The 24732-nt window shown below is 41.3% G+C and overlaps 1 protein-coding gene across 1 annotated transcript in view; it reads right to left on the bottom strand.

Annotated features, from left to right (window-relative positions):
• Kntc1 (kinetochore associated 1) overlaps positions 1 to 24492 on the bottom strand; it is a 72952-nt gene extending 48460 nt beyond the window's left edge. The window contains exons 1-19 of the mRNA XM_076922854.1: positions 24389 to 24492; positions 18112 to 18286; positions 16635 to 16755; positions 14983 to 15098; positions 13995 to 14073; positions 13130 to 13207; positions 12787 to 12821; positions 12426 to 12545; positions 10470 to 10563; positions 9241 to 9293; positions 8832 to 8947; positions 8436 to 8490; positions 7455 to 7553; positions 4993 to 5036; positions 4820 to 4885; positions 4644 to 4719; positions 3159 to 3374; positions 1981 to 2034; positions 932 to 993 (exon numbers count right to left, since the gene is read on the bottom strand). Coding sequence (XP_076778969.1) covers positions 932 to 993; positions 1981 to 2034; positions 3159 to 3374; positions 4644 to 4719; positions 4820 to 4885; positions 4993 to 5036; positions 7455 to 7553; positions 8436 to 8490; positions 8832 to 8947; positions 9241 to 9293; positions 10470 to 10563; positions 12426 to 12545; positions 12787 to 12821; positions 13130 to 13207; positions 13995 to 14073; positions 14983 to 15098; positions 16635 to 16755; positions 18112 to 18240 — 1613 coding nt within the window. The 5' untranslated portion in view covers positions 18241 to 18286; positions 24389 to 24492. The remainder of the gene's footprint in view (positions 1 to 931; positions 994 to 1980; positions 2035 to 3158; positions 3375 to 4643; positions 4720 to 4819; positions 4886 to 4992; positions 5037 to 7454; positions 7554 to 8435; positions 8491 to 8831; positions 8948 to 9240; positions 9294 to 10469; positions 10564 to 12425; positions 12546 to 12786; positions 12822 to 13129; positions 13208 to 13994; positions 14074 to 14982; positions 15099 to 16634; positions 16756 to 18111; positions 18287 to 24388) is intronic.
• Between the last annotated feature and the right edge of the window lie 240 nt (positions 24493 to 24732).

The following is a 24732-nucleotide window of genomic DNA, read 5'->3' as shown; positions in this document are numbered from 1 at the left end:
ATAACCATCTATAATGAGATCTATAGATGTAGTAACACTTATAATAATCTTCTGGCCTGCAGGCATAAAAGCAGACAGAATGCTGTATACATAATAAATAAATACATCTTTTAAAACAATGAAAAAAATGAAAAAAATTACATTTCTTATGTAAAACAAACAAAAAATCCAATTAAGACAAAACCTGAATAATAAAAATCATTATTAAAAAATAATTAGCAGGGCTGGAGCGATGGCTCAGTGGGTAAGAGCACTGACTGCTCTTCTAGAGGTCCTGAGTTCAATTCCCAGCAACCACATGGTGGCTCACAACCATCCATAAAGGGATCCAAAGCCCTCTTCTGGTGTGTCTGAAGACAGCCACAGTGTACTCATACACATAAAATTGAAACAAAACAAAAGCTTAGATAAAAATTAAGATTCACACAAAAGCAAACCAGTTATATTTTTGTAATACTTTTTACAAATTAGATTAGCAAAATACAAGTTATTTGACTAAGTGAATGAATGGGAAACAGGCATTCTCTAAGCTGTCTATCAGAACAAATATACAGATATGTCTATTCACCTTAGCAACTGTGCTCCAGATACTGAATTCAAATAGACACGCTCACAAAAAGATAATTACAGCATAATATAATTTTTACTTATTATTTACTTACAAATATAAGACATGTTTAACAGGGATGGGAAGTTAAGCCATTAGAAAATACAGGCAAAAGTCATGAGCAAAATAAGAAATGACAAGGTTCTTAAGCCAACTCTTGCAGCAAAGACAAAGCACACCCTATCACACCCTATCTTTAGAACACACAGGCTCCACCCGCCTTCCCTTGCATACAAATTCACTCAAAGGACTACAATCTTTCTTATGATCCCCCAAAATTATATTTAGTTCATGACATAAAAATTAAAAATAAAATGCCCATACCTGAATTTCTCTGGTCCAAATGCTCCATAAAATGTAGTTAACTTTGCATGGGCTTTTAGCACCTAAAGAAAAAAATAATTTGATAATTTTAATAATTTTAATAATGGATATGGGCTGGTAAGATAGCTCATCAGGTGAAAGCACTTGCCATTCAAGCCTGGTGTTCAATTCCTGGAACCCACTTAAATGTAAGAAAGAACTGATTCCAAACCATTGTCCTCTGACCTCCACATGCACACCAAGACACTTGTATCCATGCAGAGAGAAACACACATACACCACACACATACACACACAATGCGTGCATACTCACATACACACACATACCACATACACACATGCGTGCATACACACACACACACACACACACACACACACACACACGCACACTCAGTGACGATACTGAAATTTAAAAGCGTAGCCTTGTATCCATTCTCTCTTTAACTCACTCATGTTTTGGCTCAGCTCCCATCTGTATAAGCTCACTATTGAACAGACCCCACACAAAATAGTGAAAACATTTCTAGCCATATTTTATTATAAAGGCAAATGCATATGAGGTTTTCTCACTTAATCATTTACATTTAAGGCAAAACTTGGCTGGATTACGTCATGTGTAGAAGGGGAGGTGAGTGTGTGTACCACAACAAACACATGACAATCTGCAGGAGTTAGCTGGTTCTGTCCTAGCATGAGGATCTCAAGGTCTGAACTTGGGTCTTCAAACTTGGCACAAGCTCCTTGACGCACTGAGCCGCCTTGCCTGCCCTATTTTGGGAATTTAAATGCACACATTCTTGTAAGCGTGCCTGTATTCATCACTGGCAGCCATTTATTGGGTGTTTACCAGCTACCAGGTACTAGACAAGAAAATTTTGCAGGAATTAGTTGCTTTGACTCCAAATCAACCACAGGAACAACAGTACTTGGAATACCGTGTTTGTGATTAGGAAGCTGACATATTAAGCAGTCACTTAATATCAATCTGCCTTGAAAAGAAAAACAGCAACACCTTCACGCTCAGTTAGCTACGGATACAATGTCGGTACCTCCATGAAGCTATCAGAACAGGCAGGTAGAGTTCTGTCTTCTTTCTTCATGAGCTAAGCATACATGGACCGCGAGAGACAAAAAAAGAACATGTTAGGACAGGAGCATGCTGGGAACAGATAGAGCCAAAACACACTGTATATAGGTGCAAAAAAGAGAAAGGAAAAAGGCCACAAGGAGACACCTACTGTCAGACTCCTCATCAAGACTTTGACCTGACAGAAAATGTTAACTTTGAAAGAAAGTTGTATTTAAGCCCCAAATAAAAGGAAGTTGTTACATGCAATGTTATTAAACAATAAAGAAATGATTTGGGGGGGTCAGCAGCTAAGATCATTATTGCTCTTCCTAAGTACCCCAATTCAGTTCAGCACCAAAGGGATTTGACACGTTTTTCCTCCCTCAGAGAGAACCTGCATTTGCTTGCACAGAAACACACACGTAACTAAGAATAATAGAAATAACTGGGAACACTGACTCACACCTTTAATCCCAATACTGGGACACAGATGCAGGCAGATCTTTGTGAGATCAAGGTCAGCATGGTCTACATAAGGAGTTCCAGGCTAGCCAGGACTAGAAAATGAGATCTCAAAAATAAATAAAATAAAAACAAATTTTAAATAGATATTGTTTAAAAAAAAAAAACAGTGCATATGAAAATTGCCTAAGCCAAGTTGTGGTAGCGCACACTTTTAGTCCCAACACACTGGAAACAGAAGCAGGTGGATCGGAGTTTGAGGCTAGCCTGGTCTGCAGAGTGAGTTCCAAGGACGGCCAATGCTACATAGAGAAACCCTGTCTCGAAAAACCTAAACAGAAAAATAAATAAATAGAAACATCTAGATTTCGCACACCAAGTAGAAAAAAGGAAGTAATTAGTAGTTATCAGGAGGGAGGGGGAGGGGTCAGAATAAAACTACACCGGCCTCAGTCTAGAATGACCGAGGTGACGGATGTGCACAATTCCCTGAGTACACTGAGAAACGTGAACTGAGATGGCTCCGCTGTGTCTTATATAAACTGTCTCAAAGCTGGAAGAAAAAAAGGTTGCTTAAAAAAAAAAAAGATATTTTAAAGAAGAAGCATAAAAACTAAACCACAAGAAAATACATTTTAGCTGAGGGAATTCTCATGAGTGACTAAAGCAACTTTTTCCTAAAGAAAAATAACTTACCCTGGTTTTTGCATAACTGAGCATTTCCTGGGTGGTTTCAAAGGTTACCCATTGGGCCCTGAGGCAGAAATTCACCACAAAGTCATCATCCCGGATTTTGCATAGGTTTTCTTTAGCTTCGTCTACGAGCTGCTGCCATTTGGACTGCTCACTCTTGTCCAAGGAAATCAAAGCCAGCTTCTCCAATATATGGTTTGATCTGACCTTGTAAACAAGCTGTAACACAAGCATGCCACAGTCAGTCCCAGGGAGCACACACAGTGTCTTAGCAGGACAGTTTCAGCAAGCTAGGGAAAACAAAGGACTCAGGAAAGGAGTTTCTTCCCTGTGCTCAGGAATGAGGCTTAAACAAGACAGTTCTCACTGGTCACAGTGGCCCACGCTTTAGTCTCAGTACCTAGGAGCTAGAGGCAGGGGATCTCTGCAAATTCATTACCAGACTGGTCAACAGAGGGAATTCCAGGCCAGCCCTAGGCTGAATAGTAAGACCTTGGCAAAAAAAAAAAAAAAAAAAAAAAAAAAGGGGGGGGGGGGAAGGAAGGAAAAAGGTAACTCACCTAGATGGTAAACTCAGATTATTAGGAATTATGAAAACCATTTTTATTGAATCCTTAATAAACATGTCAAGAACTGTTCGAAGAACTTTAAGCTAAGACATGAATCTAATCTAATTAACTGCCCAATGATGGATAAGCAAATCAGTAAAACATGGCCTATACACAACTAAGACTAAAGCCTTAGAAAAGAAACCATTTTGTCAGTAACAACATGGGCCAACCTATAGGATGTCATGCTGAGTGACCCAAGCCAGGCCCAGGGAGAAGACGGGTGATCTCACAGATGCACAGCCCACAGAACTCAGGGAAGCAAAGGAGAGATGCAGCTTAGAGTGGAGGGGTTGGCGGAAGCAAAGGAGGGAGCTTATCAAAGGGAGGAGATGCCAGTAAGCACAGAAGGAAGGAGTTTTAGAGACCTATTAAGCCACGTGATGTATGTGTGTATTGCAAATTGCTACAAGCATAGATATAGTAGATGTATTATCACTATGTTTTGTTTTGATATGGCCCCTCTTCAGTGATATTTCTCTCTGTCTCACTATATAGACCAGGCTGGACTGAAACTCACAAAGACCTGCTTGACTATGCCTTTCCCAGTGCTGACATTAAAGGCTTGTACACCAGCACCCCCCAAACTGGGCCTACTCAGATCCCCTAGAGTTGGAGCTACATATGATTGTTAGCCACCATGTGGGTGTTGGGACTTGAACCCTGGCCCTTTGCAAGAACAAGTTCTCTACACTGCTGAGCTATCTCTCCAGCCCCTAGTGCTCTTGTTCTAATTAATTCAATTAAGAATATGGGGGCCATGTCCCAGCTGCACACTTGATCATTCGGTGCCCAGGTGCCAGCCTTCTGCATCTCCTTAGCCTCTAGTATGCCACCAAGAAGCATCTGCCTAAGAGAAACAGAACAAATGAATGCTTACCTCAACATCCAGTCCGAACTGAATGGCAAAACTCTCGGCTTCGGCAAATCTGTGCTTGTGAAGTAACCGGCTCAGTCTGAAGAGTTGGAGAAGAAATTTCACCAGATGCCTATCCACCAGGGGCTTTACATTTCTCATTAAAGGGCAAATAATGCTTTAAGAAAATGAGAAGTTACCTGTTTTCTGGTAACACCTCTGTGAGGTACCTAAGTACTAAGTCAGACACAGAGTCTTCACATAGGCTGAAAAAAAATTACATTGTGAGTAGCCCTGCCATGTAGTATTCATGAGTAAATTCTAATTTAGCTGCTATGTAGGAATTAATCTGAGAAAACAAAGCATGACCTACTTAGGATCATTTTTGTGAATTCCTTCCAGAAGGTATATAGTGTCCTACAAATAATAACAAAAACATGATTAAAACACAAATGTAAAAGCCACCAAGTACTTTATAATTACTAGAAAAAACAAAGAGTTCTGGCAAAAATTATCCATCCATCAATTCTTAAAATTACTAGGAAAAAACTGAGACATTGAGGAAAACGATTTTCTCCTGGTTTGGAAGCCACGCCACATAAGGAGCTTGCTAATGGTATCGGGAAGATCTGATCACAGGGAGAGACCTGGAGGGGCTGTCTTAAGCCCCAAGCTCGGGTTATCAGAGGTGGTGACAAGCTACGTCACCTGCTCAGTCATCTTGGTAGTCCTAAAAATAGCTTTCTTTTTTTTTCTTACAAAAATTCTTTATTTACATTCTACTTAATTGTATGTGTCTGTTTAAATATATTTGCACGGGTCTGAACAGAAGATGGGGTCAGATTCTCTGGGCCTGGAGATACAGGTTTTATGAGCCACCATCTGAATGCTGGAAACCAAATTCAGGTCCTCTACAAAAGAAGCAGGCATTGCTTAACCACTGAGCAATGTCTCCAGGCCTCAAGAATAGTGTTATTCACACATACAAACACACACACACACACACACACAATTATTTTATGTGTATGAGTGTTTTGCCTGCGTGAATGTCTGTGCACAGCATGTGTGCCTGTTGCCCACAGAGGTCATAAAAAAGGTATTGAGTGAGCAGGAAATGGACTTACAAATGGCTATGAGCCACCATGTGAGTGCTGGAAATCAAACATGGGTCTTTTGGAAGAGAAGCTAGTGCTCTTAATCTCAAGGCCATCACACCAACCCACAGCCTTATTATTAAAAGGATTTGAAGAAAAGTATACAAATTCCAAAATGTATGGAAAACAGCTCTCACAACTGTGTGTGTGTGTGTGTGTGTGTGTGTGTGTGTGTGTGTGTGCAAGTGCACGCAAATGTAAAGAGAGGAAATAAAATGTTTTTTGAAAAGGATCACAATTGATAGGTATGGCTGCACACACCTTTGATCCCAGCACCCCGTAGGCAGAGGCGTGTGAGTCTCTATGAGTTCTAGGCTACTGTGATCTACATATCAAATTCCATGACTTAGGGCTACACAGAGAGAGACCCTGTCTCAAACAAACCAAGAAACAAACAAAAAAAATCCACAATTGAAAATGTAGAAAGAAGCTCTTTTAAGCAACACCTGTCAATAAAAAAGCCAACAGCCAATGAGCTGAGGCAGGAAATAGGTGGGACACTGGCAGGAAGAGAGGATGCTGGGAAAGAGTACGAATATAAAAGAAATGCAAGAGAGCTGAGAGAGGACAGATGTAGACCAGAGGTGGCTGAACTCAGGATGGAATGAAGAAGCGAATAGAGAAAGTTTAGAGTGAGCCAGACGTATGTAAGCCAGCAAGAAGCTGAAGTGAGCATAGAATAGAAGGAGAGAGACCCTGGGAAGGGGCTAAGGAAGAAGCGGGCCAGGACTGCAGGGGAGGGAAACTAACCATGTGGAAGACACTAAATAGTTTAAATGGTTAATAAGTTACAAGCTAGTCAGGCAATGAGCAAAAACTTATAGCCTAGGCGTTTAGTAATAAATAGTTTCAGAGTCGTCATTCCTGGGGCAGGGGCTGGAAAGGAAAAATGGAATACTTTTTACATGAAACTATAAATATCACATACTGCATATGACTGTTACATATTCATAATTTCTTAAAGTAAAAGGAGATGGAAAAGTTCACTACCCTAATTTGATCTTTATAGACTTTACAGATGCAATCACTTGGCACACTATACCCCACACAGTTTTAGAATTAATAACAAGTCAATTTTTTTTTTTTTTTTTTTTTTGGTTTTTCGAGACAGGGTTTCTCCGTGTAGTCCTGGTTGTCCTGGAACTCACTCTGTAGCCCAGGCTGGCCTCGAACTCAGAAATCCGCCTGCCTCTGCCTCCCAAGTGCTGGGATTAAAGGCGTGCACCACCACAGCAACAAGTCAATTTTAACAAAGCACTGCTGCTGTGAACATTATCAATAGTCCCATAGAGACAGAAAGGAAGCTGAGTAAGGGATGGACAGCTCAGAGGTGGAGAGCCTGTGCTGTTCCTGCAGAGGACCCGAGCTGCAGTCCCCTGACTCACACCCAAGGGCTCACAACTCCAGCACCAGCGGATCCGACACTTCTCACACACATACTCACCCACAGACACACACAAAATTAAAAACGAGACAATTTTTTTTTTTAAAACAAAACAACTGAATAGCAGATGGAGTTTTATCTTAATTTGTATTAAGACTAGTATGTGTTAGTAATGAGCACAGGTTTAAGCAGAGACAAAGGAAAGTATTGCACTAAGTTCCACTCACACTTTTCTTACTTGTAAAAATTACGGAAAAAAAAATAGAGCAAAGTCATTAAAACTGTGCATAAACATACCGTGCTAATTCCAGTTTGAACTAAAGAAGAAACACTAGATACTTCCAAAGAATACAGTATTTCCATCGTAGGTAAAGAATAAATGATGAGGCTTCTCATCTATGAGAAATGAAAAATATCAACCTATCAGCACAAGTCAGCTCTTCCCCGTCAAGACATCTATTAAAACATCTTGTACAAAGCCAGATGCAAGAAGCCACTTACTCGCTTACTACATAAGTAGGCCTGCCACTGGTATTATTGAAATGCTACACACAAAACTGTGTTCTTTAAAGACAGAAAACCAAAAGAAAACACTGCTCTAGTCCACCTGCCCTGCTGAATGAAAACACGCAGAACCGCTCACCTCTGGAGCGCTGAACCTTCACAACAACCAACCTGTCAAGTCCCTTTTATTCTGTCCCTGCCCTTTCTTTCTATTCTTTTTCCTTTTCCCCTTCTCTGTCCTTTCCTTTCCTTCTTTTTTCAGCACTAGAGGCTAAATTCAGTGCCTTGCACACACTAGGTAGCTACTCTTTCATCTCTAGCCCTTGACTTTTTGACATAGGACTTGCTATACAACCCAGGAGAGCCTTGAACTCATGACCTCACTGTCTCAGCCTCCTGAATGCTAGAACTACAGTTGTGAGATACCACACCTCGCTCAAATAAGTTCATATATATATATATATATTTTTTTTTTCTCTCCCCAGAGATAGGGTTTCACTGTATAGCCCAGGATGACCTAAAACTCACAGAGACCCACCTGCCTCTGCCCTCTGAGTTCCACTACTGCTTGGCTTATTTTTGGTTCCTAAAATGTTCTGTTTGATGAAGAGCCAAGATTTTCATCCATTCTTTGAAAACTGGGCTCTGCATATTAATTCTTGTTTGCTGAAGTCTGTGCGAACTAAAATTTAGCATGCTGTGAGCATTAACTGACTAGTAATTGTGACTTCCCACACATAAAATAGACAAATGTAAAGTCAAGTCTCCCAGTACCTTCTCCTTCGTTGTGGCTGTCAAGGTGACTAATTTGAGATTTGTAATCCCTTGCCTAAAAGAGAAGAGAAACTCAAGTTAAAAAGCCATGCATGTTTCTAAGTATGACCTTACATAAAGTAATATTCTCACAGAAAGGTTGAAACACACTCAGAAGACCATGGACTCTGTTTCACTTGTACACATCTCAGATTCTGTTTCTACCATCATTATGCAGACGCTCACATTATAGTATCTATTTGTGCCAAATAGAAACTGGCAAATAATGAATCAGTCCTTCCTCTGCTAGACCGACTCAGATGTGATTTCAAACACAGTATGTAGTAAATGATCTGAACAAACCCAGACGGACACTTGGTGCTATGGAAATCACTATTAACTAGACCCCCAACATACCAGGTAACTGATGAGGGAGAATCCGCCTCTGTCATGAGGAGAAACTGCTCTATGGGAAGGGAAGGCCAGTTCCACACAGGAGTGAGCGTGTAAGCATCCCACAGGCTCAGCACATTCTACAGGAAAGACACTCATTTAGACATCTATGATTTCAAAGTTCAAGTCAGACTACATCTCTTGGTGCACACTGAGACGAAGCATAGAACACAGATAGTCATGCACCCCAGCTAACGTCCTTGTCTACCCCCTTTTATTAATAAATGTATTATCAGGTGGAAAGAGTAGCTCAGTGGTAGAACACTTGTGTGGCATTAATGAGGCTGTGAGCTGACTCCTTAGCACAAAGGCTCAAAGAACAAAAAAAATGGTCAAAGTAAATGAAACCAGGAAAGAAGTATCAGAAACGTACATCAGTGTCGAGCACAAAAAGCAGGTTGTCGATCAGCTGAAATGACTTTGCACCTGAAAGAGAAAGGGAGATGTCCAAGGGCTTTATTTCACCCTCACATGGGACCCTGTTTCAGCTGTAAATTCATGTCTTCATGAAAGGGCAGAACTACATTTAAGTGATATCCCAATTTTCATGTACTCTTGCCTCAATTTTGACTTTTGTTACTGTTGTTCTTGTTTCAAGGTGACTAATAAAATACAAAGCCTCTCCAAAGGTAATAACTGAACAGGTCACAAACATGGGTGGAAGTCACCAAATGAATCTGGCTTCTTTCAGTGTAATAACAAAATGACCTGTACTTGGAAAAGTAGCTTGTACCTGTACCCCCAGCGTTATGGAAAATCACACAGGAGTAATAGTCAGAGTTGAGGTTCAGGGGTAAAGGGCTATTGTCATCAAGTCTGGGAAGCTGAGATCAATCCCCAGAACCCTCATAGCAGAAAGAGAGTAACTCCTGAGAGTTCTTCTCAGGAGATCCTATGCCCTCCACTCACAAACACAGACACACCCTTTAATTCTATGTAGCACATACCTTACCTATGGCAGCATATAGACTATAGTAGGAGCCATCTCAAAAACAAACAAACAAACAAAACAACAACAACAACAAAATCCCCAAAACAGGGTGGGCAAGATGGCTCTCAAAGCATAAAAGCACTCACCACACCTGAGAACCTGAGCCCGATCCTCAGGACCAACATGATGAAAGGAGAGAACCAATTCCCAGGTTCCCTCTGATCTCCACATACACATACATTAAGGTAACCAAATTTGTACATGTAATGTACAAACTAAACAAATGGAGAGAAAGAAAGAAAGAAAGAAAGAAAGAAAGAAAGAAAGAAAGAAAGAAAGACCAGAGGACCTTCAAAATGGTTCAGGGGTAAAGGGCTATTGTTATCAAGTCTGGGAAGCTGAGATCAATCCCCAGAACCGACACAGCAGAAAGAGAGTAACTCCTGAGAGTTCTTCTCAGGAGATCCTATGACCTCCACTCACAAACATAGACACACCCTTTAATTCTATGTAGCACATACCTTACCTATGGCAGCATAAACCTGGCTACCACCCCACGAGTGATGAAGGATCAGAAGTTCAAGGTCAGCCTCGGCTACACAGCAAATCTAAGCCCACCCTAGGACGTTTCAGAGTGGCACCAGAAAGGAGCATCAGTGGCTTACCATTACCTTTAATAATGTCTGTGTCCACAAAGTTCTTAAGAGACATTTCTTTCTTGGTAGAATCTGGTTCCCATTTTGAGAATGCACAACTACCAGTTCCCTGGAAAAGTGCAACAGTACATCAGTTGGATACCTTAATCCCAAACCTTCCAGGAATCACACAAAGCAGATGCACATAAGCTGTACACATTCTGAGTTCAAACACATGTGGGAAGGATGCTGGAGAAGGAACCCCCAGAGCTTTGTTATGAGCACTGTACTTCTAAGCTATATCCCCAGCCACTTCTATTTCATCCTCAGGCAGTGTCCTGCTGTTGCCCAGGCTGGCCTCACTTAAGATCCTCCCATGTGAGCCCCTTAACTGGACAGGTCTGTAAGCTAGGTTTGCAGGCCTTAACATGTGGCACCAAGGAGCTTTCACCTCTGTTTCTCTCTTAGGTTAAGAACTGACTGGAGGGACTAAAGAGATGGTTCAGTGCTTAAGAGAGCTTGCTGTTCTGCCAGGGACCAGAGTTTGTTTGCAACCATCCACTACCAGTGTTCCACAATTGCCAGTATCTCAACTCAAAGGGATCTGATGTGACACCCTGTTAGGGCTTCTGCAGCCACCCAAAACTCATATCACACACACACACACACACACACACACACACACACACACGCATAAACAAACAAACAAACAAACAAACACCAGACTGGGAAGGACAATGAGGTATTCATAACTCCTAGTTATCTCTTGAATATTTGAGTACATACTCAAATATCTCACCCTAAAGAAAAAGAAACTCTTCCAACACTATAAACATAGCCTTTTGTTTATTTAAAAAAAAAAAAGAAAAGAAAAAAACAAAAACAAAGAGACAAAAGCTGTGCCCAGGTGGGGGGTGAGGGGTAACAAATGCCATTCATCCCAATGCAGAGAAGGCAGAGACAGGAGGATCTCCCAATAGAACTTTTACGATCCCTCTCATTGCATAAAGGCAATACTTAAACGATGTCATAAGAGAGCTACAGCTGTCAGACATGAGTCTGTGATGAGCATTTAGAGGCATGGTCACGGGTGCTGCCGCTCTCACCGTGGAGCCTTTTTTGGTTTCTTTTTCTGTAATTACTAAGCTGACAGAAATGTGGAAACATGGCTGGGAGAAGGAACAGAACCCTGCCTGATCAAAACGAAGATGCTGGCACAGTGGTGGCGCACTCCTTTAATCCCAGCACAAGAGAGGCAGAGTCAGGCAGATCTCTGAGTTCAAGAATAGCAAGGGCTACATAATGAGACCATGACTCAAAAAACAAAAGAGAAGCCAGGTGGTGGTGGCGGTGCACGCCTTTAATCCCAGCACTTGGGAGGCAGAGGCAGGCGGATTTCTGAGTTCCAGGCCAGCCTGGTCTACAGAGTGAGTTCCAGGACAGCCAGGGCTACACAGAGAAACCCTGTCTCGAAAAAACAAAAAAACAAAAACAAAAACAAAAAAAAAAAAAAAAAAAAGAGAGAGAAGACAATTTCGGGGACAGACTAGTGAAAATCCACACCGATGATCTAACAGAGAAAGGGTTACTTAGTTAATTGCATAATCTGTGATTTTGTAATGCCCCTCACCCCCATTTTTTTTTGAGACAGGGTGATGGGATTAGAGTTGTGTGCCACTATGCCTGGCTTGTTTCATTTTAAATGATTTTTTTAAATTTTTATTTATGATTTAGGTGAGTATGCATGTGTATGTGTGTGCAGGTGCCCAGGGGCCACAAGAGGGCAGATCTTCTGGAGCTGAGTTACAGGCATTTGTGACCAACACAACTTAGGTGCTGGGGACCAATCTCTGGTGTTCCTCAAGGCAAGCAAGGACTCTTAACCATGGAGCAGCTAGTCCTTATTTCTGTTCTTGTCACATTACAAATTAACTTGTACTTTAACTAAAAATAAATGTTTCCGACAAAAACAAAATTTATAAAAAGAATTACCCCAATTATCACAGATGTTTCACTTGCAAATTTTCCAGATTGAGATGCCACAAGATTGAGACAACCAAAACTGTGGTAATTTTCAGTAGAAATAAAACTACATTTGAATTGTCCTTGTAACTGCAAAAATAAAAAAATAAAAAATTGGAATAATATATATATATATGTGTGTATGCCCCCAAAAATCATAAGCCATTTAAATCAATCATCTATGTTTTTAAACAGAAAAGTCACTTCAGTGTTAGATTACCTCTCAGATCCTATACCATCAGCCAGTACAATGATTAATCAAAGAAACAACCTCTACATTCATAGTAAGTAAAAGATTTTTTTTTAAAAAAATACACTTTTCTTTGCTTACCTTCTTGGCTGAATCCAAGTCTGTGTTCTCAATTGCTTCATTAAAGAAAAAAAAAAAAAAAAGAGCCATCTAAACATAGTATCAATCTACAGGTTTACATAGACTAAAAATATGACTTGTAAGGCCGGGCAATGGTGGCGCACGCCTTTAATCCCAGCACTTGGGAGGCAGAGGCAGGTGGATTTCTGTGTTCGAGGCCAGCCTGGTCTACAGAGTGAGTTCCAGGACAGCTAGAGCTATACAGAGAAATCCTGTCTCAAAAAGAAAGAAAGAATGAATATTTGAAGACTTACTTTAAAACTAATAAACCCTGTCACAAATCAGTAAGAAAACAATACTTTACCATGTTCAATTTGTGAAAGCTGGAGGTTTGAAATATAAAAAAATCCATTGTTCGTTAGAAGCAACATATAATAGGTACCTGGTAAAATAAAATCAAAACCAGTTTCTATAAAAGGCAGGTGAATAGGCGATCCAAAGCAATGCTGTGAACCTGTTCTAAAGTCTCTCAACTAGGCTGGGGACATGGGTCAGCAGGCAAAGATACTGGGGGTCAACAGGCAAAGATACTGGGGCCAAGCTTGACAGTCTGAGACCCACATAGTACAAAGAGAAAATCAAGCTCCACAAGTTGTCCTCTGACCCCTACTAGTGATCAGGAATGTGGTCCTGGGCATACATGCATACATACACACACACACACACACACACACACACTGACTTTTACATGCTAAATCCAACAAATATTTAAAGAAATGGAATGTCATAATGAAGGAAAAAAAACTAAGATAAAGCTCTTTCATGGTGTTATTTCCACCTAGAAGATACCTCCTGTTCTTGGCATTTCTCTCTATTCCCTAATAAACCAGCATTCAATCTGCTCAAAAAAAGAAAAAGCTTGTGCCAGGTATGGTATCATTAGTCTTTAGACTAGCAGGAGGCAGAGGCTGGTAGATCTCTTTGAGGGCAGCCTGGTGTATTCAGTGAATTTCAAACCAGCCAGGACTACATAGTGAGACTCTGTCTCAAAAAGAAAACAAACAAACAAAAAAAAATTCTTTCTTATATTAATTGTATTAACAGAAAATTTACCATGATTTAGGTAGCACAGCAACTAACGTATAATGTTTATTAAACATAAATGTAAATACTTGATTGGGTATCCATCAAAAACCATGCCCCCCACCCCAAAAATCAAAGACACTTACCTTCATGTGAACCATCTTTCTCAATGATGAGATGCTGGTAAGTACGCTGAAACTCATCCTCAGCTTTCTTCACAAAAGCCTAATTGCAATGGAATTTCAAACAGCAAGAGTAAACTGAGACAGGTAACAGCAGGTGGGGAGTGTGCGGTCTACACCCGACTCATCAACTACAGTCAGCAATGACAGACCACATCCTAAATCAGGGGTTCTCAACCCTCCTAATGCTGTAACCCTTTCAAACAGTCCCACATGCTGTAGGGACATAAAATTATTACATTGCTACTTCATAACTGTAATCCTGATTCTGCTGTGAATTGTCCTGTAGGAGATCTGATATGAAACCTGAAACCCACAGATTGAGAGCCGTGGCACCTAAACGCTTCAGCTTGACAATGAAAAACTGCGGACGAGCAAGCACAGTATCTCCTGAGTGCCACTTCTCACTTTTGAATTGACTCCGTATGTTTTTGCAGTCTGATTTTTTTTTCCCCTTCCCTTCTCCCTCTTGCTCCAGCCCCACTCGCTCCAGCCCAAAGATATTTATTTTATTTATTTATTTATTTATTTATTTATTATATGTAAGTACACTGTAGCTGTCTTCAGACGCCCATTAGAAGGCATCATATCTCATTACAGATGGTTGTGAGCCACCATATGGTTGCTGGGATTTGAACTCATGACCTTCGGAAAAGTAGTCAGTGCTCTTAACCATTGAGCCCTTTCACCAGTCCAGTAGTCTGACTCTTAAATTCAACATACCAGATTTTTTTTTTTTTTTTTAAGTTTAAAACGCAGGCTAAGAGAGGCAGGTGGATCTCTGAATTCGAGGCCAGCCTGGTCTACAGAGTGAGTTCCAGGACTGCCAGGGCTACACAGAGAAACCCTGTCTTGAAAAACAAAAACAAACAAACAAACAAACAAACAAAAAATCGCAGGCTAAGTGAATGCTTGCTGGACTTGCTGTCTAAAAGGGAAACACGGCCCTTACCTTGGTGAATAGCGTTTGCTTTGATGTTACATAGATAAGGTGGAAGTTGCCACTTCTCTCCCCTACAAAGAGAAACTTTCCTTCCTGACACAGGCCAACCACATCCACGTCAGTATCTGAAAATTTCAAATCCAAGTTACAGGTGACTTTCAATAATCCTTAATTTCAATTTAAAAAGTGCATATTTTCACACCTAAAAGGTCAATAGCTTATTCTAATCTATGCCAGACATGGAAGTGTATGTCTATAACCAACATATGAGCAACAGACAGGGGATTGGAAGGGTTTCTCTGTGTAGACCTGGCTGTCCTGGAACTCACTCTGTAGACCAGGCTGGCCTCAGACTCAGAAATCCACCTGCCTCTGCCTCCCAAGTGCTGGGATTAATAGCTTAGGAAAGACCCCAAGTTTAAAGGCAGCCTGGGTTAAATAAAATGAGCTTGCCTTAAACAAAAACAAAAAGAAAATCACCACCACCAACAAAACAGTAAGAGAGGAAAATCTTTCAAAATATTTTCACTTAATTTCTGCATAATCACTGACCCATCACTTAAAAATCATTTCAATTTTTATTCTTAAATGGTGACTCTTGAGCATGGTGGCACACGACTTTAATCCCAACACTTGGGGTGGGTGTCGGGGGACAGAGGCAGGAGGATCTCTTTAAGTTTGAGGCCGGCATGGTCTACAGAATGAGTTCCTGGACAGCTAGGGATACACAGAAAAATCCTGTCTCAAGGAGAGAAAACTCTGAGTTTTTTTTAAAAGATGTATTTATTTTTATTTTATGTGTCTTTTGCCTAAATGTTATGTCTGTGTCTGTGAAGGGCATCGGTCCCCCACATAAGTGATGGAAACCAAACCTAGGTCCTCTGCAAGAGTAGCCAGTGGTCTTAACAGTTGAGCTATCTTTCCACCTCTTTAAAGAATTTTTTTTTAAGATAGAGTATTACTACATAACCTAGGTTGACCTTGGAACTTGGTATGTAGTCTAGGCTAGCCTCTAACTCCCATTTCTCCAGCCTCAACTTCCAAAGTGCTGGGATCTCACACCACAAACAAATTCATTATTAAATCCACGTTAACTCAAACAGTTACTTCACATATGTCTTCTAAGAGATTATTACACTGTGATCTACCCTCCTAGAACTAATAGGAACTTGGTAATCTGCCCTCTTTATGTGCACAAACACAAAACACGCACAAGATTAGGAACTTGAGTACAAATGAGCTCAAACATTAGGATTCAGATACATAACTGGGAGGAGAGGTTGTTTGAATAAACACCACAACAAATCAAATACTTTGCTTACATGCATGTTCGCCCTTAGAAATTCCGAGGCAAGGTTTTATGTCAGCATCCTTTGAACTTAAGGCCCAATAAGTACTGATGATTTTCTTGAGATTCATCCTTTTTTTCCCCCGGTTTTCAAGACAGAGTTTCTCTGTGTAGTCCTGGCTATCCTAGACTCTGTAGACTAGGCTAGCCTCAAACTCAGAGATCTGCCTGCCTCTGACTCCCAAGTTGTGGGCTTAAATGTGTGCAGGACCACAGCCCGCTTTTTATAAACAATGGATTAAAGAAAACAGGGCCCATAGAAATCAGTGTCGATCCTCCTTGACTCTTGGGCATCTGACTCTGTCAGACTTACCGAATATAAGAAACAACTGGAGTGATGTGCATAGACTGTCAAGCAGTATCACTGACTGGTCTGCAACGACTATAAATCCATCGCTTAAGCTGCATGCTTGTATCTTCGGACTCAGTGAGGTCTGTGGGAGGGGAAAGCACGACCAAAAGTAAAATGATTTCATAGAAGCTTCATGATACTTAATGATATTGTCCTAAGCCCAGGTGTGGTGGCAGGTGTTTGGTTTCAAAGGACTGAGGACAAAGGACTGAGGTGTATATTTTACATACCAAATATGGAATGAAATATCCTGTGACACACATGATTAAAATCAGATGAATTTTTGAAAAGGATAAAAATGATTATATAGCCTATTCTGTCACTCAAAATAGAGAACTACCTATACATCTCTCAGTACCAAATTCTTCCTCTTGAACCCCATAAAAGGAAGCCTCAAACAAGAGAGGCCTTAAGTAACCTTTCTTGCAGTACATTCTAGTCTTTTTTATTGCTTTGCTTTGAATAAACTCTCCTTGCTACTTCTGTAAACCTAGGCAAGTCACTAAATTTTGGGAAATAGACGGAGAACACAGAAACACATGACTCTACCAGCAACAAGAGTACTCAACTCAGTAAAGAAGTGCAGCTTGGGTCAGGAAGGGTGTTGAAATAATATTTAACTAACAAATCCTGGTGGCCGAGCCACTTCCTAACCTCCATGGGGTTGATCAACCTCTCCTCTGGGCCTCACACTCCTGGCTCCTCCAAGGAGTCTACACTCCTCTACCTCTCCAGGCAGGGCAATGTCTTTCTCTTCTCCTCCTCCTCAGTCACAAGCCTGGGAAATTCCAAAGACCTGCTCTATCTGTCCTTCCCAGTTACTGGCTGTTGGGATTTTTATTCACCAATCAGAACTACCTGGGAAACAGGGTCCTTCCTCTCTGTGTGTGTGGGGAGGGGGAGTGTTCTTGTGTAAACAATTTGGGGAACCCAAATTAACATTTGAATACAGCAGTATTAGGCCAAACCCACTAGGAGGAGGGAGCCCTAGCGTTCAACTCTACTAGGAATGTCTTATGTCCCAAGCAGACAGCAGGTAAGTTTTTTTTCTTTAATTTTTGGGTTTTTTGAGACCAAGTTTCAAGGAGGTAATTCTTTATATCAACTTACATACTATCCCTCCGTTGTGGTGATGTTGTGGCTTTAACTTTGAGACAGTGGCTGGTCAATGTTGTCTTAATTGGCCTGGACTCATTACATGACTCTGGCTGGCCTCAGACTCTAACTCCAAGCCATCCACCTCCCCCACCGTCCAGATACTGGATTATAGGCACAAACCACCCAATCTAATTCACTTTGTACATGCTAAACACCAAGAGGAGTTAGGGAGTGTTCGTCTTTGGAAACACTGCTCCTAAGATGACCAAGGCCAATGTGGATGCCAATTTCCTACAGTCTGTGACTGAACCTTGACTCAAAGTCAGTATAAAACCATTACCTTCTCAGAGGAGAACTTCCCAAGCAAGCCTGCTTGGTACAGTGCAGTCACATTTTCTTCACCTGAATCAACACTGAGGCACCCACTTCCGGTGTCATCGCTTGTTAGCAGCTCAATATTGTTCCACATGTTTCTGAGATTGTCTTTGAGAGGAAGGAAGGAACCACTATCTTTCCTGGAACAACAGACCAAATTATTTTTCTGCATAGGATTTTGTTCTTTGGGATATGAAGTCTTACTCAAAGAAAAAAAACCCAAAACTTAGTATAAATAAGTTTAAAAAAACCTAACTTTGTCTTCAATGCTGTATCTGGAGTTGTCACATTTCGGCTCAGTAAAACAAATGGACAAGTATTATGATTATCCCCAGAGAATACTGAATTGTCTTACACACAAGTCAGTCTGATCTTATCAACATATCCTGGAGCTTGCACTATTTTGTGGCCTTAACATCTAAACTATCCAAAGTTTTCATTTGAAATAAACCATTATGTGCCCTTCTCCAGCCTGGAGCAGGCCGGAAAGACCTTGTTTACAATAGACCTAGTAATAGGACCTAGGTGGAGTTATCCGCCCTGGCTGCATGTGCAACTTCCTACAGGAACTCAGGAGAAGCTCAGCGACACAATCCAGCTAAAACAAAGGATGGGTTAGGTGGGGCTTTCCCTATATCTACAAGTGCTGAGTATTAAACTTAGAGCCTTGATCAGAAAACTTTGTCTTGCCTACATGTTTTTCTTGACCCTCCATCTCCTTTTCATTTCCAGCCCTCCTTTCAGGTGAAGCTAGCGGCCACTGGGTGGCTACAGCATAAATCAGCATAAATCCAGGTTCTAAAGTCAGACACTTATTTGTTCATCAGAACAAATTATTAGCTGGGTGTTAGTGGCGCGTGCCTTTAATCCCAGAACTCTGAAGACAAAGGCAGAGGCAGGTGGATCTCTGAGTTCCAGACCAGCCTGGTCTACAGAGGGAGTTCCAGGACAGCCAGGGCTACACAGAGAAACTCTGTCTCAAAAAAAACTACGAAAACAGAAAATAAAATTATAATAAATAAAATTAAAAGAACAAAGAGATTAAGAAAAAATGGCTCCAAGAGAGGAACCAGAGTTCAGAGTTCAGAAGTCATGACCCTATTTCAAAGTCTATTAACATTGCAATACTATTCTCTAAGTAAGTAAGTAAGTAAATAAATAAATAAGTTTTGGGGTTTTTTGGGGGTGGGGCTGGGGGCTGTAGCTCTGTTGGTAGTTATGCAGTGCTTGGTTCAATCCCCAGCACTGGTCATTTTTGGGTTGGAGGCCAGCCTGGACTCTCTGAGACTACCTCAAATGAGACCCTGGCGTAATGGCACACACTTTTAATCCCAGTGCTTGGGAGGCAGAGGCAGGTAGACCTCTGTGAATCTGAGGCCAGCCTGGTCTACATAGTAAATTCCAAGACAGACAGGATTCCATAGTGAAACTTTGTCTTAAAAAAAAACAAACAAGGGGGAGTTAGGCTTCTGTTTGTATGTGGTGCTGGGTTGGGACCCATGGTTTTGTACAGGGCAGACAAGTGCTCTATCCCAGCTCCACCCTGTCATGAGTTCGATTCTACCTTCATCAAAAACTACACCTGAAACCCAGAAGGATTTAAATATATATATATATATATATATATATATATATATATATATATAAATATCATTAACAATATAACTCATATCATCTATGAAGAGAGTCAGACTAAAATACTAAGGTGAATCTCTGGATAACTTTTAACATCTGAAGGAAAGGGAGGAGCTACAGATGGCTCAGTGGTTCAAAGTGCTTGCTGCTCTTCAACAGGACCAAAATTCAGTTCCCAGCTCCCAACTACTCCTAACTCCAATTCCAGGTGACCTGATGACCTCTTCTGACTCCACAGGCACATGCACCCAAATACATACACACACACACACACACACACACACACACACACACACACACGTAAAAGTAAAATTTTCTTTTAAAAATAAAGTCTATGAGAGGAGCTGAGGATACAATTCAGTGGGAAGTATGAGCTCACCACACTAGAGATCTTTTTTTTTTTTTTGGGGGGGTGGGGGGGAGGTTCGAGACAGAGTTTCTCTGTGTAGCCCTGGCTGTCCTGGAACTCACTCTGTAGACAAGGCTGGCCTCGAACTCAGAAATCCACCTGTCTCTGCCTCCCAAGTGCTGGGATTAGAGGCATGTGCCACCACTGCTGGGCTCACACTAGAGATCTTAGGTTTGATCTTTACCATAAAATAAAGGTGGAGGCAGGAGGATGAGAAGGTTAAAGGCTGGCCTTATGACAAAGAGTTCTAAGCCAGCCTGGGATATGAGAGAACCTTTTTAAGAAGAGATGCTGGGCGTGGTGATGCATGTCTTTATTCCCAGCCAGTGGGGAGGAGGGGGATCTCTGTGAGTTTAAGGGCAAGCTGGTAACATAGTGAGTTCCAGGACAGCCAAAGCTGCATAATGGAGAAATCCTGTCTCAAGCAAACAAGCAAAGTGAGAAGGGAAGTACTTGTCCAGCATCTGTGTTCATCTCTATGACTTTATAAACTCAGCATAGTACTGAAAGCCTGTGATCCAAACACGCAGGACATGGAGACAGGAGGCCTACAAGTTCAAGAACGCCACAGTGTAGCCGGGTGGTGGTGGCACATGCCTTTAATCCCAGCACTTGGGAGGCAGAGGCAGGCGGATTTTTGAGTTCGAAGCAAGCCTGGTCTACAGAGTGAGTTCCAGGACAGCCAAGGCTACACAGAGAAACCCTGTCTCAAAAAACAAAAACAAAAACAAAAACAAAAAACAAAACAAAACAAAACAAAAAAAAAAAAGCCACAGTGTAAGAAAGAACAATTTTTGGCTTTCTAATCTTTTTTTTTTTTTTTTTTTTTTTTAATTTTATGTGCATCAGTGTTTTGCCTGCATGTATATCTATGTGAGGCATCAGATCCCCTGGAACTGGAGTCACAGGCAGTTGTGAGCTGCCATGTGGGTGCTGGGAGTTGAACCCTAGTCCTCTGCAAGAGCAGTGTTCTTAACCACTGAGCTATCTCTCCAGACCCAATTTTAATCGTTAAAGTAGTAATACAGGGCTAGCAAGATGGTTGTCATGGGGTTGACGCTGGATGCCAAACCTGACTGGCAATCTGAATTCCATTTTAAGAATCCACATGGTTGGCAGGCATTGTTGTGAACACCTTTAAATCCCAGCACTCGGGAGGCAGAGGCTGACAGATTTCTATGAGTTTGAGACCAGCCTGGTCTATAAAGCTAGTTTGAGGACAGTTAAGGCTACACAAAGAAATTCTGTCTCAAAAACAAAACTAAAAAAATTAATAAAAGAAACAACATGGTTGAAGAGAGAACAAACTGCATGAACTCTGACCTTAATGAATGCACATACACAATAAATGTAAAATATATATATATACATGTACAAAAGAAAAAAAAAATATATATATATACATGTACATAATATAGACAAACATCATGGCAAACACCCATCATCTGAGCATTCCAGAGACAAAGACAGAAGAATAATTTCAAATTTGAGATCAACCTGGTCTGGTCCAGATTTGTATAGCAAGATCCTGTCTACACACACACACACACACACACACACACACACACAAAGTGGGAGGGAAATGTTGGAGTTAGCTAAAACTAAGGTTTTGAAGGGTTTTTCTGTGTAGCCCTGGATGTCCTGAAACTAGTTCTATGGACCAGGCCAACCATAAACTCAAAAGATCCTTCTACCTCTGCCACCTCAGTACTGGGATTAAAGGTATGTGACACCTCTGCCTGGCTTGAAGGGTTTTGGTTTTTTTTGTTTTTTTTTTGTTTTTTTTTTTTTTTTTTTTTAAGATTTATTTATTTATTTTATGTATATGAGTACACTGTTGCTGTCTCAGACACACCAGAAGAGGGCATCAGACCCATTACAGATGGTGGTGAGCCACCATGTGGTTGCTGGGAATTGAACCCAGGACCTTTGGAAGAGCAGTCAGTGCTCTTAACCACTGAACCATCCCTCCAGCCCTTGAAAGTTTTTTTCAATAGTCTTTTTTTTAATAGCCTCTCACTGTATAACTGAAAATATTCTTAAGTTAGGCTTGTCCTACTTCAGCTCCAGACTGCTGGGATTTCAGCCAAGAGCCTGCTTATTCTGGTTCTGAGTTTTCATGGTTCCTGGGACTCTATTTGAATTGTCTGCTAATATGCTATCTGGAAAGCTGATAATATCTAGGCTAAGAATGTAATGAAATAAAGGAAAAGAGCCCCTGCTAAGAATGTAACACGATTTTAATCCCAGCACTCAGGAGGTGGAGGCAGAGGCAGGTGGATCTCTGAGTTCTGAGCCAGTCTGGTCTAAAGTAGTGGAATCACATACCTTTAATCCCAGCACTCGGGAGGCAGAAGCAGGACACGCTCTGTGAGTCTGAGGCCAGCCTAGTCTAGCGAGCTAGTTCCAGGACAGCCAGGGCTACATAGAGAAATCCTGTCTGGAAATACCAAAAACAAACAAAACAACCAGAAAGATGGGGGCTCAAAGACACTGATCCATCAACCAAAGAGCATGCATGGCCTGGACCTAGGCCCCCTATACATACATAGCAGATGTGTAGCTTGGTCTTCATGTGGGTCACCTGACTATCAGGGTGTGGTGGGAGGCCTGTCTCTGTTGCCAACCTTTGGACCCCTTTCATCTGGCTAGGCTGCTTGTCTAGCCTCAGTGGGAGAGGATGGGCTTAGTCCTGCTGCCACTTGATGTGCCAGGGTGGATTGCTACCCTTGGTAGGGCCTCCCCTTCTTTGAGGAAAAGGGGAGGGGGAACAGGGAGAGGAGGGAGGGGTAGATGCAATCAGAATGTAAAGTGAATAAATATATAAATGAACAAAAAAGAAAATTAAACAAATACTAAAAAAGAAAAAAGAACACAACTGAGCTAAAAGAAACAAAATAGTATTTAAAAAAAAAATACATGATACTTAATTGGGAATTGGGAGATTAAGACAGGCAACTTTGAGTAAATGTGTGTTTACTACATCTGTAAAACACAAGGAGAAACATCTCAGAAATCCTACTGTTCACCAGGCACAATCCTAAGAGCTGTTCTAAAAGGATACAATTACGAATGAGACAGAAAAATGTCACTTACAGTTTACCCTTTTGTTGGGGGAGGGCAATATCATGTAGAATAGACTGGTCTCAACCTTGATATGTAGACCAAGATGATCTGGTTTATGTGTTGCTGAGGTTCAAACCCAGGCCACAGGCTAGACAAGCACTCTACCAACTGACTTAACATTCTCAGCCCTGAAGTTTATAGTCTTGTGGGAACAATAACAACAAAATGGTTGAACACTGTGTCAAGTATTTTTATGCTTGGCTATTTTATCCATTTTAGCCTTGCAATTTATACTACACTTTAGGGAGTTTAATCCCTGACAACGGTTAGATAATAGATGACAGTTACTGAAAGTAAGTTTAAAGCAAGTAAATCGACTCAAATAATGTCTGCTTTCCATGGATAGATTGTCTCCCAACAAATAAATGCTCATATAAGTACGACAGCAAAGAAGGTCCATAGAAACGGATTATTTTTTGAAGCACTTGTTTGGCCGGGCGGTGGTGGCGCACGCCTTTAATCCCAGCTCTTGGGAGGCAGAGGCAGGCGGATTTCTGAGTTCGAGGCCAGCCTGGTCTACCGAGTGAGTTCCAGGACAGCCAAGGCTATACAGAGAAACCCTGTCTTGAAAAACCAAAAAAAAAAAAAAAAAAAAAAAAAAAAGAAGCACTTGTTTGGGAAAATTAGTGCTGAAACCTGAATGACGGGAAACAAACCATGTAAAGTCAAGAACAGTGATTGCAATCACTGAGAAGGGCTGGAGAGTTTAGGCAGCTATGGAGCCACACCAAAAGTGGAAGACGGTGGGAGAGAAGCAAATCTTTTAAGACTAAATTTTCTATCTAGTGCGAGAGAGAAAGAGAGAGAGAGAGCAAACAGGTAAGCACCGAGATTTTGGCATCACTGACTGTGGGAAGAAAACAGATGAGCCAATACAATATCAACAATCAGATGAAAACATTGTCGATGAAGCTATCCACGAAAGCTCAGACGGCTTGCCGTCTAGAATCCTCTCCAATTTTCCTCCCGCCAACATCTAGAGAGCGATAAACACTAAAACGGACTGAAGTCCCCTGCTGTTTCCACCTGACACGCCTCCCGCTTCCCTGGAGCAGCACGGTTGACTTCTCACCTGCAGCTGAAGAAATTAAAAGAGAATTCTCAAGTGTTTCACACTTCTTCCTGACTATCACAACCACCCCTACTCATTTTAGGTTCCAAGCCACTGATTTGAATTGGCGGGAGAATACCGCACCCAACCCCTTTTACGGTGGCCGAAGCTGGCCAAAATTTGTTCAAATTTGAGCTAGGAATCCGCTCCGCCCTAAAGTAAATTGAATTCCTCCTACGGGGAACCATTCTGGGACGTATTCTTGGCCCCACCCTCTTTAAGGCTTTACGCCACGCCCTTCGAAAGACTAACCAATCACCGGCTCGACCCGCGTTGTTATAGAAACTCTTATCACCACCCACTTT

Source organism: Arvicanthis niloticus, chromosome 24 (genome assembly GCF_011762505.2).
Source record: "Arvicanthis niloticus isolate mArvNil1 chromosome 24, mArvNil1.pat.X, whole genome shotgun sequence".
Lineage (NCBI taxonomy): Eukaryota > Metazoa > Chordata > Mammalia > Rodentia > Muridae > Arvicanthis > Arvicanthis niloticus.
Note: the sequence above shows the minus strand (reverse complement) of the source record. Positions and strands in the feature narration are given on the sequence as shown.